Raw genomic sequence first — 22,427 nt, forward strand, 5'->3', positions numbered from 1 at the left:
ACATCGAAGGTAATGTTGCTGTATTTTGCAAAGAGGCTAGTTTGTGAATGAGACAAAATCCCATTTGAGGAAGCCATCATACATTTTATTTGTTTAAATTTAAGATTTTAGTAGCTGTTTTATAAGGGCTTGTCTTTCAAGTGAATCTGAGATTGTCTATTGTTATTTTTAACATGCATGCTTTAGCAAAATCTGCTATTGTTATGCCCACCCTGTTACACAGTTGTGTGATCAGTAGGATATCTCTTCCGTAGGCCAGAGGGCGCTCTAGAGAGTCTCACAAAAACCCAGGAAATAGTGGCCATTAAACTTCTTTTAATGATTCAGTGTGGTTAATTAACACACGAATAAGACAGCATATGGTTCATCTGAGTTCTTAATGTAATTTTTCTGATGATGTAATGCCTGTGCCACTGCTTAGAATACTATAAAATATGTTGTACGGCTTTTTCTGTGTAAGATGCTCATCATCGCACAGAAGGATTAAAAAAAAACAACAACAACATTTGCCTTAAGTTATGAAGTTAGTATATAAAAAATAAAATTGTGTTACCCTCAAAAAAATGAGTTTAGAGTAAAAACATCATTATATGTGCTATTTTCACATGCTTTCAGATTTGCTACCAACTGCTGTAGTTCACTAAAAACCTACGAAAACATCTGTCAATATCACTAATTGATTATCTGCAATTTGACTATAGTGATTATTATATCCAAAGCAATATTTTGCGTAGCTTGTCAGTGAAGTACAGCTCTGTGTAGTAAACATTGTATCTAAAAGCATGTTCTAGAGATTCACTACTGATTACAGAATTTACGTCTTTGATTTAGCATGCAGCCCTTGTGATTTTCAAATAATGCATTATGGTAAAAGTGTCTTAAAGTATTGGGCCTTTTTTGCTCTCCCCAGTGGTTATTTCAACCAGAAATCTCAGTGATTTCTAAGTTTAGCATAAATATACTGTAGATACAGGCACATATTTCCAATAAAATTGTGGATTGATTCAGTTGAAAGAGTCAACTTGAATTCCCAGAGCTGTTTTTATCTATAACTATGAGTCAAATCCATTAACAGGAGAGCTATTTCTATTTCTGACTCCTGCTGTTCTGAATGGCACACCTTAGACCTTATCGCCCCCAGCTGCACCACACTGCTACGGATCAGACGGCTCATGCGGCAGAATGAGTCTCAGTGCCTGTGGCATTTCAGGATGAAGCTCATGAATGCTGTGAAATAGGGATGGAGAGCAGGTTTGAGCTCCACCGGTTTAAACACACTATACAAATCTCCTTATTAAAACAATAAATTTATTATTGAGCTGTTTACCTTGATTTGAACATATCAGTGTCATATTTTATCTCACTGATCTGGGTGTGTTTCTGAAAACAATCCTTAGCCAACTTAAGTTGCAACAAGTTCCGTTGTTATAAACATGGTTAATTGATTTGTTGTTTCCCAAATCCGTTGCAAACTGCATCGCAGACTTGTGTGGTTACAACTACTCCTCTAGACATGTATTTAAGCATAGTTGCTGGTTGTGTTCTATTCCCAGTTATCCCCCCTTCGCCCTATTGCTTTTGAACATTCCAACATTTAAAAAAAGTAATCTCTCTTACGTGTAATTAGCTATTAAGTATTACAAAGTATTGATAACTGTCCTCCACTTAGGCTGCACTTTGAAAACCATTTTGAAAGCAGCCGCGGTTTATAACGAGTGCTACAGGTGACATATGATTTAAAAGCAGAATCTACATTAGGTCTTCAAAGCTTGTAAACACATAAAATATAGAGGAGACATACATGTTAATGGTTATAATTTTGTTGGCTATTTATTAAGAAATGTATCTGTACTGTATATGACATTGGACTATTGGTTGGAACATTTCTACACTAGCTTGCCTAATAATAATAATAATAATGATTATATTAGTGGTTTCATGTTTTAGAATAGAATATGGAATATTTTCAATAATATTTGGCATAAGGAAATAAAGGCCCTATATGTGCTTGTCATAATTACCAACAATCCAGGCTTGCAGATCACTGGTAAACATTCGCTTTTACTCGGACTACAATCCTGTCATTTTATGAACTACAAATCCTGTCATGCACCTCACGCACACCTGTTCTGGCTCACCCATGATTACACACACACACAGCTGGAAGCTGATCAAGGACTCATTACACAGACTATTTATACACCCTTCTTGCACACACACCTTGCGGAGTCTTGTTTTTGTACACTATGAAGTGTTTTCCTTGTTTTGACTTTCTGTGCCTAGTAGGGGGCAAAGCAAGGCTTCATGAAACACTAAAACAGTCAAAGCAAATGTGTTTTGCTTTGAAACATTTGAAACCTGTGACACCTAGTAGTCATCTTTATGTTTTGCACTGGAACAGCTTTAGCAAAGAAAAAGTTAAATTCAGGTATTAAACCCCACATTGTACAGTTGAAACCTCAAGGGATTTAGGCCCCATTTACACTAATGCGTTTTAGTTTGAAAACGCATAAGTTTTGCTACAGTTACGCCATCCGTCCACACTACGCCGGAGTTTTCGAGCACCGAAAACAGATCGTTTTGGAAACGCTGGAATAGCCGTTTTCATTCTAAAAGGCTGCTGCTCTGTCTCAGTTTTGATGGGCAAAAACGGAGACATCTGAAAACGGAGGCAGGGCTGCTGAGATTCACTACCTGATTGGGGCTTTTGTGTCATTGCATATCCTTCCCTTATTCGTCAAGCCCCTATCACAGGACTATAACACATGGCTTTAATGCTACAGGAAGACAGCAGACGAGCCTTTCAATGTAAACAACAACATGGACACAGAAATGGGAGCGTTGTTTGCAATATTGTCTGTTTTAGGCGACATTGTGCAGTTATTCACTTGTTACGTTTAGTAACAACTCAACCTCGTCGTCTGTCCACAAAAATACCTCTCTTGCTTTCTCTGCCATCGCATTTATTGTTCAACCGGCTTTTGTTGACTAACAATAACCAAATGCTGAGCAAGACACATGCTTCCTGTTTATACTAGATCGTACATGCCGAGAGTGTGCGAATGGTCACGTGATACATGTTTTTGGTGGCATAGTATGGACGAAGATATGTTCAGAAATGCTAGGTGAAACGCTAGTGTGGACACAGATCGTTTTTGATCTAAGACGCTCTAGTGTAAACGGGGCCTTTGTGGATCGGTGAGAGTTCCTGACTAGCATGCAGCGATAATGCGTTTGAACTCAGGGTGGGGCAGAGATGTTAGGGTTGAAATGCTCTGTTCTTGTAACGTGTTGTTTTATCATTGGTCTGACATACAAATAAACACTTTGTAAATAAATATGTATTGTTTTGGTCATAAAACATAGTTGTTGCTGGGTGTTTCGGATCATGCTTCAGAGCAGTGTTTCAAAACCCTTGCGATTCGGGATTCGACACTGTTGAAATGTCAGTTTCACGTTAGCCGTTTCTTGTTGTTAGCCGCCTTGACCGATCTCTTTACCTGTGTACCGACTACTCTTTTGGATTGCCGTTTATGTACTTGTTTGCTTCTGTTATTGACCATTGTCTATCTGACCATTCTCTATTTAATAAATACTGCACGTGGGTCCTCAGCTCTGTTGTGCGTCTTCCTTTAGTTACAGTGCTGTTTATATTTTAAGTAATATGGAAAGCAAATTGATGTCTTTACAAAAACTAATATTGGATTTTTAAAAAAATCATGTGAATATAATTTGCACAAAAAATGATGCAGATTTTTCTCTATAGAAGTTGTTACTCCACCCCCTTTAGTGTCATTATGGATGTTTTATGTTACAACTAACGTAACACCTGGTTAGAAACTTGGTTAGAAATGTAATCTTCATTGTTTTGTTGAAGAAATATTTGTGTTGTTCATTTATGTTTAAATATATTAAGCTCTTTTTAACATAAGTCAATTGAATCCAAAGCAACGAACATTTCATGAAATTTGTAAAATAATACACAATACATGTTTAGTCCTATTCATCCAAATCCCATCTCATACTATCATACTTGTCAATCAAAGGCAGAAGATCTGTCAGGGGGTCAAAGTGCATTGTGTTTTATCAGCCACCTTTTTGTACAAAGGTTTTGCGTGTTTGCATTCAAGACATTTGGAATTCTGGTAAAGTAATAAGACTTGATTAAAACTGATCCCTTTTGCATTTACGTTCATGAGACCCTTTTAGCCCGACAAAGGCTTTGATCTGTGGTTATTGTGCGGCCCACTTCTTCACCTTCATTAATATGCTCTCTACTCTCTTTTCCCAATATTCAGCCCTAATGTTTTTTAATGCGCGAGACTGTGTGAATCCTGTTGTGCGTATCTCATTAACAGCACTACGCTTATCAGTGATGGTCTGCCCTCCTGGGGGTTTGAAGCCTGTGTGCTATGATTCCTGGGAGGTTTTATTGGATTGGACCCCTGCATTTGGTTAATGCGAGGCGTAATTGCTTAGAGACTCGTTCCGAATGAAAAAAACGTCCGTTTTATGTGTGTAAGACAAGATATTCTTCCATTTGATTGAAGTTAAATAGGTGTGTTAAAATTGCTTAAATCTGTTTTATGAAAATTCCTCATTTGGGATAGAAACTGAATGCTAATTATTACATTTAGGTCTGTGGGTTGCTGTGGTCATGAATTGTGCAGCAAAACAACAGTGTAATAAGATTTGTGCTTAATTTGGAAGATTATTTTTACCCATGTAATGAAAGTTATTTGGCAAACACATGACAGTTTTGGACAAGCCAACACCTTAGAAATTTTAAATTTCAGAAATGTTAAATCTGGTTTGTAAGTTGAATAATAATACATTTTAAATACATTTTAAAAAACGGAGGTGGGATTATATTTAACAGATATTGTTCTACACTATAAAAACTGCTGGGTTCCTCACAATTCCTTCATGTTGTTTTTTCGAAGCACTTTTTAATTACTCTTAGATTACTTTTTGTCCAGTGTGTTACTGTATTGATTTAAAAACAAAGAGAAAGAAATATAATAAATTTTTTAGTATAAACATCATGAATTGCTTTAAATATTAAACATACTAGGATTTCACCAGCAACTGGGATAAATATTTTAACTGCAGTAGACATTGGATAAAAAGTAGACAGTAGTCATACAGTAGTCATAAAATTTAATTTAGTTTAATTCAGTTCATGTTTATTTCTATAGCGCTTTTACAATGTAGATTGTATCAAATCAAGTTCTAGTAAATTGAAACTGTGTCAGTCCAGTTTTCAGTGTTGAAGTTTAATTCAGTTCAGTGTGGTTTAATTTTTACTGCTGAAATTCCAAATGGTGAAGAGCAAATCTATCGATGTGCAGCTCCACAAGTTCCAAACCAAGCAAGCCAGTGACAACAGTGGCGAGGAACAAACAAGAGAAAAAAAAATGTTGAGAGAAATTAGGCTCTGTTGGGCATGACCATTTCTCCTCTGGCCAAACTTTCTGTGCAGAGCTGCAGTCTAGGTGCAGGACAATTAACAAAAAAAAAAAAAAAAAAAACACTTTAGAACTAAACATACTGTAGAAAGACCTAGTTTGTTTATACATCAATGTGACTAATAACTGACATCTAAGAACTGTGAACTTTCTTTTTTTGGTCAATTTGAAATTTCAGTTTCGTCATAAAAAAAGGCATTTTTTCAAGATATTTTGAAATTATCTGAATAATTCAACAAGATGTTCAAATGTTGAAGTCCATCTGAAATGGCCATTTTGATGGTTGGAACTAGTTCTGCACGATATTGGAAAACCGTAACGTTACAATATTTGGTAAGACTTTATTTTGATGGTCCCTATTGCACGTTTTCTTGACTAAAAATTGAAGTCTCAGTTTCTTTCAGATATTTAAGCTGGATTTTTCACTTTTGCCTGGCGCCGCATTGTGCATCTCTGCACACCTCTGCGAATCTCCACGCACCTCACGAAACAGAGGCTTTTATACTTGCTGCGTTTGCCGTTGTGATATTCTTTAAAGTGACAGGGGCGGTCAAAAGAAACTGACCGTCTGACGGATAAACAGAGAAAGTTTCCTGAACTTTGTCATATCATTAATATCATTTAAGATTTTTAAACTAATCATTTTTAGAAATGATTTTAATGATTATAAGGATTTTTATAACAATTCAAGATTTTTTAATCAAACTTTGATGTCTTTTGTTTATATCTTGAACAGTTTTACCTATTAAAATGTAATCTATTAAAGTTTAATAAAATATCAATGACAGCAGAACATGGGTCGCTCTGCAAATGCATTTTTTTTATTATGGCAAGAATAAAACCAAAAAAAGTACACTTACTAAAAAATACAGATGGCCTGTCATCAATCACCAATAAAGCCTAGAAAAACAGGGCATCAGTATATTGTAAACCGATAGGATAAAATATTCGTTTCCAGTTATCAAAGAAATCATTTGTTCCTTAATTATAGTTTTGTAATTATTAAATTGTTTTAAATTCAAAATTGTAATATATACATCAGTGTAAAATCTATGAATGATGGGAAAACATATTCTGTAACTGTGTACATGGGTCTCCACTTTTGCCATGTCCTTTTATGGCTTCAACAAACTTCCCTCAGGTTCTTCCTTTTAATTTACTTTTTAACAAAAACTTTTCCTCGACTGTTGCAATTTTTAGCAAGAATTATTGATCATCTGGTTATCTCTATGATCATGAATCATAAAGATGTCTACAGTCATACAGTTTCAGACAAAATCTCTTAAAAGTGTTTCATATTCAACTCAAATCAAACATGACGCTACTCTATTCATTTCAGTCTCAAAAAGAAAACAAACGCTCCATCTGCCAAAATCATGTCGCGTGCACCCAAAGTGAACCTCTGCAAACACTGCGATGATGTCACAATCAAGCGAACTATCTAACGCGTCGAGTATAAACCAGGCTTTAGGCCTAAATGCGTTTAAAACCCAGTCACAGGCCTCAAAAAACACTTTCGAAATAATAAATATAATCCAGACTCAACATTACACAGACTCACGATATAACTATTGCTAATGATCACATTGCGTAGCAATAGTTAAATCGTGATGTGCTGTAGTTATATCACGATATAACAAATCCACAATATAACAAATCCTAGCCATATAATAGTTATATCATTGATTGAGATATTGAAGCTGAAACAATATATTGTGTAGCCCTAGTCAGAACCCCATTTACTTTCGTTTTATAGACCGATACAGTCAAAACAACAATCTTTCAAAAACGTCACAATCAACCAGCTACTTTGATGTTCTGCAGAACAATAAATGATTATCATTATAACGTCTGGGTGTCTTTCTCTTCAAGCAGTCTGTTCATTGGATGTTTATGCTTATTACTTCATATGTTTGATGTAGATGTTGTTTTCATCATCAGCCAACATCTTATTCATCAACAGAGTTCTCAGAAGCCAGTCTCTTTAATCATTTTTAATTATAAAGGGTTGTTATGAATATGAACCACAGGCTCAAAGATGATGTCATTCTTGTTCGGCCCCGTTTAATCCCCCTAATTATGACCTGAGGCACTGTGTTGTTGTAACCTGTTTCATGCCGCTGGGATTTGAAGTCCAGTTTTATGTCTTTTGTACATCTCCACAGCGATGCGCAGGTGTGGTCCAGGCTGTGTGTGTGTATGTGTGTCTATAATGAGGTATCCCAAGAGCATCTTCCCTGCTGTCTTCTTTTAAATAACACACAGGTCACCATTTTATGCCATGTCTGACAGCAGCCGGTTTACACCATCATTAAACTGACCTTGGCATGTCCAGTCAGTCGTGGCTGACACACATTACACACGTTATTAGTTTGGGAAATGGGCCTTGTGCTCATTGGGATTCACAAGCTGATGTGCTTCCTGTCTATGGGTCATTTTTTCGAAATTAATATCACAATGTATAGTCTTATTGACATCGTCAGCTTTATTTCGTAGCCTTTTGACTCTTTAAATTGTGCATTTGGATAATGATTTATTAGTATGTATATATTTTATTTGACACTTCTTTTGTGTGTCTATTCTTACTTAATTGAATGAGCAAAGCTTATCTCAGCAAAGCCTGTTATCTGGCCATATAATGCTGTAGTTCTGATAGCACTGATTGTGTGGTGATTTTGGACTTGGTTGAGACTTGTTAATCTTATAGTGTTGAGCTTTTCATGTTATCTATTGATTGTGACTTTTTGTCTGTAAAATGGTCAAAGTTTTTTTCAAAAACATATTTTATTTTATACAGTTAAAACAATAGATAACATATATTGATTGTTTTTTTGTTTTTTTTATAAAATGTTCATCTTAACCCAACGTTTTTTTTAAAAAAAAAATGTTTTTTTTTTGTTTTACAGTTAAAACAAGACATAAATTTAACAGGTAACATCTATTGATTATTATTTATTTTTTTTTTTTTAATGTTCAACTTAACCCAAAGTTTTTTTTTAAACTTACTTTATTATTTTATTTTATTTTATTTTATTTTATTTTATTTTACAGTTAAAACGAGACCTAAATTTAACAGGTAAAATCTACTGATTGTTTTTTTTTTTTTTTGTTAGTTTTTTTTATAAAATGTTCAACTTAACCCAAAGTTTTTTTTTTTTTAAACTTTTATTTTATTTTATTTTATACTTTTGAAACAGGACCTAAATTTAACAGACAACATCTATTGATTGGGATTTTTGTCTGTAAAATTTTCATTATAACACATTTTTTCAAAAATATTTTTATTTTATTTTACTGTATTTCATTTTATTTGATTTCACAGTTAAAACAAGAACTAAAGTTGACAGATAACATCTATAGATTGTGACGTTTTGTCTGTAAAATGTTCACCATAACCCAAAAACGTATTAGATTACAGTTAAAATGAGATCTAAATTTGAAATGAGTAAATATGTATCTTCTCTGTCTGAAGTTTTAATTAATTATGTCTCAATAGTTCCCTTGACAAAGGGAATGCTACCTTAATATGCTCGTCATATAATTATGAATTTCACATGTTCAAGCAACTTGTGGTTGTAAATAACAAAAGACTGCAGGTTCAGTATTGCCTATTTCTTGGGGATATCGACATTAACAAATTGCTGCAAATTTTTGTTGCCAGTAATACTGTAAAAAGTGCACTGTAAATTAACAATTACAATTGTGCTGTAGTTTTACAGCACAGTTGTAATTGTTAATTTACAAAAATAAATTAAGTTAATTTTGCCAGTAATATTGTAAAAACAGTCAGTAATACTATAGATTGCAAGCTCATGGAAATTTTCATGGAAAAAGCCTTTTTTTGCTGTGTAAAATGCCTGCAATGTTCAGCAAATGTTCATTTAATACATACAGCTGGTGTGGCAAGATTTTTTTGTTTAATTAAGTCAAAAAATCAGTTTATTAAGAAAATCAAGTTTGTAATTTAAATTGCAAAAATTCTGTCCCTGATGTCCAGTTTTTAACCAAGAAACTATTATTTACAATACTCAAACTCCAATAGATAAAAATTGATGGCACCATAAAAACCAAACAAAAACACTCAATTCACCTGTTCAGCATTGGATACTCATAAACACGCTTAGAAAATAGCAGAACATCTTCATTCATACGTGTTAAACAGGTTTGTCAGTGGACATTAGGAGACCGCTCATGGGTGTCCGGCTGTAACTTGATGGCTGATCTTTTGGGCATTGAGTCAGATGAGTGTGATGGTTATGTCCGACAGGCTGGATCTCTGTGGCAGGTCTCATCAGTCTGTTGAGGCAGGATGGAGACTCTTTTTAACCACCTCCCAGTAGGGCAGACCTCTGACTCCACACATGCAGTGACTGACAGCAACTGCTGACTGCATTTCAAAAACACCCCAGCACTTCTGTCAAGACAGCTGTACGATACCAATCTTCTACAATAGATATGCTTGGAGTGGATGCTGTGGAAACTGACATATCAGACTTTGCAGGCGCTGCATTTTGTACCCCAGTAACCCCAGAGTCCTTATTTTTTAACCAGATGCGTTTTTACAAATGTGTAATTATGTCAGTTAAATGTAAAGTTTGTTCTGTTTTGGTGTTATGTATGTTTTTAAAATATTGTAAATGAATAACATTTGTTAAATTAAACCCATATAACTACAATACCTTGACTTTTACTAAATGTGTTCATGTTATTGTTATTCTATTACAATTACAAAACACAAAAAGTTGTCCATTTCAACATTGGATTTCGACCTTGGCAGTCAAGTAGAGCTCTTACATTTCAATGCCCACTACTTGTTCCCTTATATACTGTCAAGTACAAATAAATCAAAACTAACCATATGATTTGTTAGCTCACATGTCATTAAGAATAAAAAAATAGTTTGCCCATGTAATCTCAAATTAAAATCTGAAAATACAGCTTCTGTTTGATTTCAGTCAAATTTTCAGATTATGTCTGTATGAGATATTGGGCGTGGCTAACATAGTTAACCACACCCCTTCAACTGTCAGCTTTGACAACAAACAGAAACGGTGAGGTGGAGGTGTCAATTAGATTGTAACAACTGAATCCCGTTTAACGATCTTTCTGAATAAAATGCCTACTTTACTACATCCAATCAGCTTGCAGTAGAGACAACAAGCCACGCCCTCTGTGCCTCTGTTGTTGGGCTAGGTGATATGGACAAAATATCATATCCTGGTATTTTTAGGAGAAATGAAGATATACAATATATATCCGGTATTTTTCCATAAATTGTTACTTGAGAGTTAAAGCCTTTATTAAAAACTTTATTAAACTTTTTTTGACAAAATATAATAAAAACACAGGGGTTTCCCTCCCTTTTTACAAATAAACAGCTGCACAAAAAATAACAGCTGCACAAAATCTTTGATAACTAAAATACAGTACAGGTTTTTCTCTTGTTTAAAACTAAGTTACACAAAATTTCAAATTATAAACAAAATCTTTGATAAATAAATACAGTACAAGTTTTTTTCCTGCTTAACACTATAAACAGCACTACTGTGTTGTTGTGCAAATAACAAAGTAAACAGAACCATAGAAAACAGCTACATTGTCAAAAAGGAGCACGCTTAAATAGTAACACAACAAAAAGTATTGAATGATAGAAAAGAACCACACAGAAAGCAGAGCTAAATGTGTTATAACGTAAATATAAAGAAGAGAATGTCGTGTAATAAATGCTGAACTCATAATCAAGGAATATGAGGTGCTCTCACTTTCGAAATGCGGTATAAATTCAGCCCATTTCGGTGCTTTAAATTCTTTTGAACACGTTCAGGTGCTGCTTGTCAATTTGACAAGGCTTCTATGTTTGTTTTTGCTGTCATGAGTCAGGTATTTTTTTGACATGCCATTTTATGTACAGGCCTACTCTTGATATTACTTTCTTCCATTTAGTGTTTTTCATATACTATATGGTAATTGCTATGTGGCACTAGGAATTGGCTGGTAGATGAAAACTGACGGTATGTTAACCTTGGACATATCACAGTTTCTCAGTATTGTGATTACTGCTCTAAAATATATTCTTTTTAAATGTCTGGGTAAAAAAACACAACTTTTCCCCCTTTAAACACAAAATATTTAACTTAGAGGAACATTTATAATATTTTAATATTCAAAATACTTTGGAGCCGAAAACATGTCAGGCTAAATAATTTAAATGAACCATTGACTTCTGCTGCCTTTATTAGTTTCAAAAACACAGATTATATGTTAAAAAGGCATCTATGGATGACTTTTCTGCTGGAGATACTGTTGTCCTAAACTTTAAAGAAAATGTGATTAAATGATTAAAAATTATTAAAAAATCTTATCGGTTATCGTTTCATGCCAATGTGGCACAGTCAAAATGTTGCCTTTAGAATCCCGAGGAGCCTGTCGTAGATTCCACCAATGATGAGAGTTTGAGGCATGGCTACCTGTTTATCTGACCAATGGCAGATGAGATTGTATTTGCTAAGATTGTTTGTAAACTAGCATGGTTTTGGTGGTTCTTTTTGGGTTTTTTTTATGGTTCAATAATTACACACTTCATTTTCAAGGTTAGACTACTCATTTTGAATATGAATAATTTTACTTAGCAGATTCCTATAAGCTATTTTAAAAAGGAAAGCTCACCCAAAAATGTAAACCCTGTCATTTTTTCACCGTTCACTTGGTTTGAATCTCTTTGAAGCTCTGGTTTGGCTGAAAATAAAATAACGTATTTTAAAGAATGCTAGTAATCAAACAGTTAATTGTAGTCAATGACTAAAAATACATTTAATTGTCAGTTTAAAGTTATACAAATGAAACATTCTTTAACCAATTCTAAACCATTCTTTAACCTTTAACCAAAGCCAAATGCAACATAACAGCAAAAGGAAAATAATTCAACATTTACAGTTGGAGAATATACCTGTTAAATGTAACAACACACCTTAAACATGTAGTTTGGTAGTTAGGTTTGTTTCAACTCAAAGCTGAGTACTGTAAATGATGAGTTAGTGCTGGGCCGATAAACGATATTATATCGAATCACAATAAACTTTATGAGAATAACAACGGTACGGAATATTCAACCACTGAAAATCTATCGGCTGAAAATATGTCATGCCATTTAATTGACTTTTTTTTGTGGGGTGCTTTTAAATCTGGAAGCATTAACAACTTATATTAAAACATATATCGCTATCGTTCAACAATGAAAATTAATATTGAGATTTTTTGGCATTTTTTGGCTTTTCGCCCAGCCATTTGATGAGTTAAATTGTACTGAATTGTATTTTTAGCACCCAATGATAGTACAGAATGTTACCGAGGTTTAAGAACAGCATCCTCATAGATTGATTTACCTCTTAAGGATACTTGAGAAGTACCTGACATTGGCTACTTCTGGGCATGAGTGACCCCATTGTCCTTTTCAATTCCCCAAAGGACGTCTATCCAGCTGCTTATCTATCTTTTCCCTCTCTCTTTCTCAACATACCCTTCTCCTTTTCCATTTTTCGGTTTCTGTTCCCTGTTTACATTGGAGGTGATTGCTGACCAGCGCACTCTTCCCAGTGTTAATAGTTAATCTCATCTGTTGCCCTGAGGTGCTGAGATCTCCGTGGGGGTTTCAGCATTTTCCACATCCACGATTGCGTGACTGGGAACTAATGATGAAGCAAACACTTTTTCCTCTACTGTTTCTAACCAGTGGTTATAGTGAACACCACAGATATTGATCTGGTCCTGTACAAGACTGTAACCCTGTTTAGGATAGTGACAGTTAAATAAATATGGCTGGTGAAAAGAAAACCTATCATTAATCTGAATTCTGGAGCTAGGTGTAATAATAATTATATTTGTTTTGCTATAATTCTGACTGCCTTGGATTCTAAATGTATTTTAGTAATGAAATATTGGTATTTTATTAATCACATAATGTATCACATAAAATATAGCTACTTTAATAGCAGAACTTTCTACATCGTTCTTGTTTTTACTGCTAATCTTACAATTATTCAAACTATTAATTGATATTTCATTGGTTAATCAGTAGATTTTGATCTATTACTGTTGTTAGTTGATTTTAATCACTTCAGCAGTCAAAAAAAGTCAAAACTTTGCTAGTTTTTTTTTACTAAGCCTGATTATACTCTTTTTATAACACCAGCAGGAACTCTGTTGTGAAATGTGCTTCCTTCTCTTTTTCTTTGGCAGGTAGATTAAAGGGAACTTTCACCTTTTAGATGACAAAGATTTGAAAGACTTGAAAGCGTGTCTGAAGTAGTAGGTGTGAAAGAAACTAGACTGCTTAAATATTTAGTTTTCTGTGACATTTAGTTGTGTACTCTGTGTGTCAGCTTGGCAGGGTTAGCTAAACACGCAAGTTAGATAAACTTAGCAGGTGGATTTTATTAAAATTGGAAAAATGAATTGTGAACAAATTACTTAAACATGCCATAAAATTCATAAATCAATGTTTTTTTAATGGCCAACTGAACAAGTAGGACAAATTCTACTTATAAGCTCAATCTGTATTTATGTAGGACTAATTTTAATGCTGGTTTTTTATTTGGGTCGTAGGTACGCATCTTGCTGAAATGCTATAGCAATTAAAGGTGCAGTATGTAAGTTTGCCAGTGGTTGAACTAGGTATTGCATTCTTTGATCAAAACCAACACAAGTGCAGGTTACCAGATTGAGGACCAACAGGAGCAAGTCTGATGGCATGCAACAGAAGGAATATTTTCCATATTAAAAGGAGTTTTGTTTTAACCAACACCTCGAATTGATGTAATAGAAACAGCTTTTATTTCTTGTAGCTGAACAAAAAACTGACAATGATCACCTCAGGTGCACCTCATGGTGTTAAATGCTAACAGTGTGACAGGCATTTATTGCCATACTACTGAAAGCAGCATCGGATAATTCACCTCGGACCTTGACATTAAAATAAACCGTTTGAAATGGAACTTTAGATCTTTGACTCAAAACCAACACATATCAATGATTCAGCATGTGCATATAATAATGTTAAAGGGGTTTAAAGTGTAATAATTAGATTGTAAACATTTCCATTTTATTGGAGTGCAGTGAGTGCACTATTCTGTGCTTCTGAATAGCTTTATTAAAATTTCTCTTGTTTTGTGTGGTGCAAACAGCCAAATTGCATTTCACTGCAAGTCTCGTCATGTAGTGTGTTGTTATATCAATAAAAACAAACTTACCTCAGGATGCTGACAGAATGTGCGCTACATGTCTGAAGCGCGAGGAGGGATCCGGGGGTGAGAAGGGTCTTATTTGATGACTGGGAGGGAGACGCGCGATTTCCAGGAGATTATCACTCGTTTGCGGGCATTATGAGTCCCGCAAATGCATAAAGACTCCCAGAACTTGGAGACTTGGAATGTCAGAATATCACGTTCAACAACTATAGTGAGACGTGATCCAGCGGTACATCCTTGATAAACTGTCCGACGTGCAATGATCTCAAGAGCTCAGAGGAGCGCGTGTGTGTGTGTGTGTGTGTGTGTGTGTGTGTGTGTGTGTGTGTGTGTGTGTGTGAGTGTGTGTGTGTGTGTGTGTGTGCGTGTGCGCGTGCGTGCGTGTGTGCGTGCATGCGTGTGTGTGTGTCGTCACGTGATGTGCGTTTTCAGTGGATGGAGTGTTGTTCAGAAATGCTAGGTAAAACACGGTGTAGATATGGATCATTTTCGTTCTAAAATGCCATTTTAACACTAAGATGTATTAGTGTAAACGGAGCCTAAATGTGTATTTTTCACGAGCGGGTTTGTGATGGGAGCGAGGCAGAGGATCGGTGATGCCGGCTCAGCATCGTGTTGTCTATTGGCCTTCGGTGATGGACGATGGCATCGTCTATCGGCCCAACCCTACTTAGCATGTTCCTAAATATCTGACTACATATTAAGGTATTTTTATGGTTTAAAAAAGTCAAAAACTTAAATCAGACACATTTAAATTGTATAATATAGCATAGCAGTTATGTTTACCTGCAAGTTGGAAGTTAATCAGGTTCTACTGGTTAAACAAGTGGAATTGGTAGTGAAACAACAAGTCTTTTTTGGTGGTCTGGCTGATTTAGATGTTTGAGCACATCAATTGTTTGAGATTAAAAAAAAAAAACACAACATGCAAGGCTTTAAAGAATCTAGTGTTTAGAGAATGCTGTCTGAGCCAGAACTGATGTCTCGGCTGGAATAATTTTGCCTTGCTGCGAGTTAAATGCTACCTGCTGCTTGTATTAATGGGCTGTGCGAGGCCCGTGGCTGTATTCATTTGTTTGTTTTATTAAATGTGTCTTTGAAAGGCCGAACAGAATGATTTCCAGATCGTTTGGACTGATGCATTATCCTGTCTGGTTTTACCCCTTAATCAGAAAACAGCCACACAAGCACCAGCGGTTAATGGCATCGTAATCCGTGTTCGGTTAAGAAGCAATATCCTGCTTTGACTATACATATGGTTTTCTCTTCGAGCGTCAACTGTCAAGTCATCAAATTTGCCCAATCGCTCTGTATATGACCCATAAAACCAAACATAATCCCGGTTTCCACATCAACCAACCATCAAAGTGCGATTTAAAAATGCACACTGTTTGCATGTCACACAAACCCATTGGCAGTCAGTTTTAATTAGAATTTGGATCCAGATGGTCTTTGATTTTCCCATTTTCCTTTTCCTTTTTTTTTTTTTTGGAAATCCTTACAAAAGGGCACACACAAATGCCAGGAGAAAGAGAGAGAGAGGTTGATATTCAGCGTGAAAGAGGAGGAACATCTGAGGTTTGGATGTGATTAAGAATTAATCACCCCTGTTGCCAGGGTTGTAATTGGTTTGGAACGGAGCTCAAAGTGGGAAGTTCAGGGCTCCGACCATTGGGAGATTGAAAGACTGTTATAAATAGCACCATCAACCTCTGAAAATATTGATGTGAGAACAGATTTCAAAAGGACTGTGCGAAGAGTTGCAAATCACATGTTTCATAATGGTCACGACTGAATTTATAACCCCTTCCTGGCTGTAGTTTATTTGGAAACTGTTGAGGTTTTGCTCAATAAATGAAACCCATTATGTATTTGTCATGGTTATCTAAATGAAGGGGTCGTGATCTGGCTTTTTATAACTGTATAGTCATAATTCTATACTGTAAATCAGGGGTGTCCAAACTCAATCTTGGAGGGCCCTGCATATTTTTTTTTATTCCAACCCCAATTAAACACACCTGAACCAGCTAATCAAGCTCTGTCTAGGTATGCTAGAAACTCTTTTGGCCCTCCAAGACCGAGTTAGGACACCCCAGCTGTAAATGTTTTACTAGGTTTTATGTAATCACAATAATAATAAAACATATAAAAGATATTCATCTGCGCTTTCTTGTCTCCTTGAATTTGCGAAAAGCAACACAGAATGTATACAATACTTGTTGGAGTGGTTATTTCTTTGACAGGGTCTCTGTGGGGGTCTTAAAAAGTATTAAGCTGATAAATCAATTTAGAGAAATTTAAGGCCCTTAAAAAGTCTTAAGATGAACATAATTTTTTGATTATACAGTCAGATAATTACAGTTGTATGCTAAAGTTTTAAATTATGGGATGCTGTTTATTTATGAAATCGATAAAATCCTGCTATATTTGATGTCACATTGCTTTGATTACAGCAGTAACCAAGGTGAAACCTTCTGGATTAGCATATTTATTGAGTATATGAATAATGTTTTAGTTTAGGATTGGTTTCTTACAATCAGTACATAGTAAATATATTTAAAATGTTACCAATGTTACCTGTTCAGACCTTAAGTGGCGATGATATCTTAAAATTTATTGAAGGAGTCTTTTACACTCTGGTTCCTGCATATACCCGATTTGAGTTCCTTAGTGTGTTATTCAAGTAAAATATATTCATAACTGGAGACAGGTTATGCAGCAGCTTGGTTCTTCCACAACCAGGCATTCACCTGCACGCAATGGCAGTTCTAGTTTAATTGGCACCCTGGGTGAACCACCCCATAACCAGCCCCCCTAAGAAACTAGAACCATATTAAAACTATGTGGTTGACTTTTTTATTACTCCATTTGGAACACATGGTCTAAAACAAACAATTCAGACAGCATACAAATAAACTGAAATGTTACTAATTTCACTACATCTGGACCTTACTTGCCTGTATATCAGCATATAGCCCATTAAAGTAGCCCAGTGGTCATTGTTAGGCATAATGGCCAGTACCAAAAAATACACAATTTAATCATGAATATTAATGACAAATCTATAAAATACAAAAAAAAGTGTTTTACAGAATTTTCTGTTGTTTTAGACCCCACTCATGGCCGGAAATTAAAGTTATTAAGGGCCAATTTCTACCCCTTAGCCCTTCCCCTAACTCCTACCTCTAGTTTTGCACGTTCACATGAAGAGGGGTAGGGGTGTCCTGATTCTCTTTAGCTTGAAGGAGTAGGGCTAAGGGGAAGGGCTAGATACCCCTCGAAACAGAGATTTTTCAGGACCACACTCGAAAGGGGTGAGATTATTTCCCAGAATACACCAGCTACAGTGGCAGCATGGCTGCACACGAAAGTAAGGAGATGCACAAATTTGTATTTTTCTGTCAGTATTATAAAATAACCACGTTTGTGCTTTACCATCCTGACCATCATACCAAAAAATATCGCAACTGAAATGACTACAACAGTGATGATCGTCAATCTCATATGAAGCAAGACATCGCGATGACATGATGACGTGTGCAGGTGCTGTAGTAGTGTCACATTTCTTAGGGGTACATTTTGTAGCCTTTTTCCTTCACAATATGTTTTAAGGCCCAAGGGGTAGGGGTACAAAATAGAATTAAGATTGGGGTCTTACCTATTATCCCTCCTTTCTGCTTCATAGCCATGCTTAGTCAAAATTAGACCATCATCATCATATTATAATTTTTGTTTTGTCGACTTGCAAAACTTACTGCGTGCCGACACCTTTGCATAAAAATTACTCTGGTTACTCCAGTTTCACAGGACATAAACGTCTTTATTCTGGGATTAACACTCTAAATTAATAAAGTTGCATAAAGTAAATCATATCTTAACTTTTTCTGGGGCTCTTTTTTTTTTTTTTTTGCACCGTCCACCGCCCTGAGCAATTGGCCATATTGCCCATGCCTAAATCCGCCACTGCCTGCATGTTTATGGCTTCATTGCTCAATCCAGTTTCGCACCACTTACATTATTTCTGTACTATTTTCATGCGCAAATCAGTGGCTGGAATTAGGCATTGTTGTTATAGATAGGTAAATTCCAGGATCTGGCATTTTCTGGGACTGGTGTCAATAAAAGCTTTTAGTGTAGAGCGATTTCAGCTCTGAAACTTCTAGTCTGAAACTATTCTTTTAGTACGATGACCTCTTAAGCTCAAGTAAAGTTGATTTCTCAATTCATGACCTCTTTAACTAGAATGAACAACCTTAAATGCAAAAAAAGTGTTGATTACCCTGTTATAAGTGGTTGTGACATTTCCAGAGCTATATTTTATTCAGAAACTATGTAGCCTTGAATGATTCATGCTTTACCTGGCGTCATGCTGTGTAAAAACCCCATTGTTGTTGGAAGAAATTATGAACAAGCTATAAAAACATTCTGTAAGCACTGTTGCTAACTCTATACCTTTTTTCTTTTCATTCTTTTACAGTTACCCTGCTTGACTCCATGTCCGCCCCAGGTGATCTGGGTTGGGAAGCGTATCCATCAGAGGGGGTGAGTATCAGTGAAAGTCCGCTTAACACAACCGAAATACGGCCATCAGAAAAAAATTAAAAGATCTCTATGCTTGTGCCAGTTGCCCTTAGCCTTTTTCCCATTATCTTTGTCAAGATTCTAAGATGAATTGGTTTAATATGTCAGCCACTGTCCATGGTTTTCAGATATGTACTTATTCAATTGTAGTTCTGTCATTACCAATGATATGTAAGCTATTCAGCGTCTCCTGGTAGAAAGAATTTATTGTATTAAGAGTCAGTTCTGTGTAGACTGTGCATTCTGGTAGTTTTATCAGTCAAATTCTGATGTCAAAAACAGATTTAAAAGCCTTGTGAGTTCACTATTGAACAGTGCACACTTTGTAACATCTAATGGTTGCCTCAGTGGAGTTTAAAGCTTAAATCTTTCAATTACCAGCCCAAATCTTCAATGCGTACAATTGATATTACACCCCTTTTTTTAAGTATAGTGCCTGATCTTCTTGACCCTGAGTGGCCCACAGCTCCCCTCTGTGAACATACAGGCAGTGACTCTTTAGATTGTCATATGGGGGGTTGTAGGAGAACATCTCTTTTGAAACAACACTGCCAACCCGCTGAGAAACGATCCTCTGTCTCCTCTGTGGGAGTTGGTTCTCATCCCACGCTTTCGTGTCATTCATTCAAATCCACTTTCACAAGATGAAGATGGATTGTAATAGTGGCCTTGGCACAAGTAGTCACGCTCCAATTCATGAGTGCCTGTAAAGAGAAATATCTCATGTTTTTGAGTGCTGCTGATAAACCAGGGGAAGTTGTCAAGGTTTGGCTTACTACAATTCTAAAATCAAAGATTTGACATGCGAAGACCATTTGAATATTTGCTAGTTTTCGTGCTATTATTTTAACCCACACAACCTACTGATGTCAATGCCAAACCAACAAACCAAGTCATTATTTGTGGTTTGCTTTCGCTTTTGTTGATTTTAATGTTTTAACATTTGAAAGCTTAATTACATGAATTTCTCTGCATCAACAATGAGTTGATTTATTCATGAACAATACAAATGAGGCTATTCAGTGCGTAACTCTGAGCTGATTGCCCATCACATGCACTTTCCTATTGATGACAGTTAAATGAAGCCTTTTCTCATAATGTGCCCATCATTCTTGTCAGAATCTTGTGTAAGAGGCTGAAGAGTATAGAGCCAAATCACACAAGACAATTACCAAAGAACTGCGGGATGTTTATCTCTTTGAATTGATTGACTTTCATTTGTTTATGTTCCTTAGTGGGAGGAGATTAGTGTTATGGATGAGAGGAACATACCTATGAGGACTTACCAGGTATGCAACGTAATGGAAGCCAATCAGAACAACTGGTTGCGCACTGGACTGATTCAACGAGAAGGTGCTCAGCGCGTCTATGTGGAGATCAAATTTACTCTGCGTGACTGCAACAGCCTGCCGGGAGTCCCTGGAACCTGTAAGGAGACGTTTAACGTGTACTACCACGAATCCAACAATGCAGTTGCCGCACCTTTGCGGCACATTCGTGAGAGCCAGTACATCAAGATCGACACTATAGCAGCTGACGAGAGCTTCACACAGACAGACGTTGGGGATCGTGTGATGAAGTTAAACACAGAAGTACGAGATATCAGTGGCCTCAGTAAGAGAGGCTTGTATCTGGCATTTCAGGACCTTGGTGCTTGCATTGCTCTGGTGTCAGTGAGAGTCTTTTATAAACGCTGTCCGTTGGCGGTGCTCAATCTGGCTCGGTTTCCAGACACAGTGACGGGTGGTGATTCAGCGCTGGTGGAAGTGCGTGGGACTTGTGTGGAAGATGCAGAAGAGCTGGAGGGACCACGGATGTTTTGCAGCGCAGACGGAGGTTGGCTGGTGCCCATCGGCCGCTGTGTTTGCAGGCCAGGTTTCGAGGAAGTGGATGGACACTGTCAACGTAAGTTATATGGATTTCACTTTCTTAAACGATTGCTTTATAGGAGCAGAATCTTTGGTCTTTAATAGCTAATTTAGGAGTTTTAAATGCCAAATGTGGCCACATTCAGATGTTCTTTATAGTTTTCATGCTGCCATGTTGTGGCTTTACTGTATTGGTTTGTGTAAGAGAAACTGTAGCAGATGGGGTTGAAAGTTTTGTTTGACTCAAAAGCCTACAGTGCTTTAGAGTGATCTAATGATTGGATGGAAGAGATTAAGGTGGCTTATTGTTAGATTAATTTTGAGATATGTGACAGCATGGGCCATATCCTACAGCTGAGCTAATGGGGATGGGTGGATAAAATGATGGCTATTGATGTGTATTATATAGGTGCATATGTAAACATACATAGAGGGATAGGTAAGTCTGCGGGTGGAAGGTTGGGTAGGTTGATAGACTTGTGCATGAGTTGGGAATAGATAGGAGGTACTTTAAATGGTTAGTTTGATTTTTGCCAATTCAGACATGTTTAACTAATTTTCTTAATTTTGGAATAAACCTAAACCTTACCCTAATCATAACAACCCCTAACATCAAAGGTGAATTTCTGAATAAGAATGATGTACAAACCGCTAACCCTTATTCAAAGCTTAACTTTGATATTAACTACAGTATATGAACATATGCCTCCAATCTGATTGGTTTATTTGAAATGTCGTTTCAAAGATGTTGATCACAGATTGTGTACTATTTAATGAAATCATGTTCACTGTGGATTAATAGGTGAGTGAGGTAGCTATACGGATAGATCAATGTAACACAGCCCACAATTAGCATTCAATTCACATTTTGCCATAATTATTGTGTAATAAAGCAGTAGCCCTTGTGTAAAACCCACATACCTCATACAAATCAGCAATCTTTTGTTGGGAGTGTTTTGCATTTTGTTGTCTTTCATACTTTCCAACAAAAGATCCATTAAAGGGAAAAAAACAACTAAATGAAACCTGACAAATTAAGCTGCCCCCTCTGACAAAGAGACAGCGTGCTTTATTATTACATGTTCATGGTAACAAGTTTAAACTCAGGTCTTTACACTGTTCACAGAATGCACTAATGGCATCATTAATGTTGTCTGCTTTCTAGCCACGGTGAGAGCTGCACTGTAATTATTTTTTTATGCATTTGTTTCTCTCTTCGACTTTTTTTTTTTTTTTCCAAAGCCCTGTCACTCCTTAGTTCCCGTTAG

The 22,427-nt window shown here is 36.1% G+C and overlaps 1 protein-coding gene and 1 long non-coding RNA gene across 3 annotated transcripts in view; one reads left to right on the top strand and one right to left on the bottom strand.

Annotated features, from left to right (window-relative positions):
- LOC147838064 (uncharacterized) overlaps window positions 1–22,427 on the bottom strand; it is a 225,325-nt gene that overhangs the window by 192,525 nt on the left and 10,373 nt on the right. The gene's annotated exons all lie outside the window — the stretch shown is intronic.
- ek1 (eph-like kinase 1) overlaps window positions 1–22,427 on the top strand; it is a 135,054-nt gene that overhangs the window by 10,775 nt on the left and 101,852 nt on the right. For both annotated transcript variants that reach the window (NM_131095.1, XM_087308122.1), the window contains 2 exon segments: window positions 19,188–19,252; window positions 20,527–21,196. In NM_131095.1, the coding sequence (NP_571170.1) occupies window positions 19,188–19,252; window positions 20,527–21,196 (735 nt within the window).

Source organism: Danio rerio, chromosome 24 (assembly GCF_052040795.2).
Source record: "Danio rerio strain M-AB ecotype USA chromosome 24, GRCz13ab, whole genome shotgun sequence".
In the NCBI taxonomy this organism is placed as follows: Eukaryota; Metazoa; Chordata; class Actinopteri; order Cypriniformes; family Danionidae; genus Danio; species Danio rerio.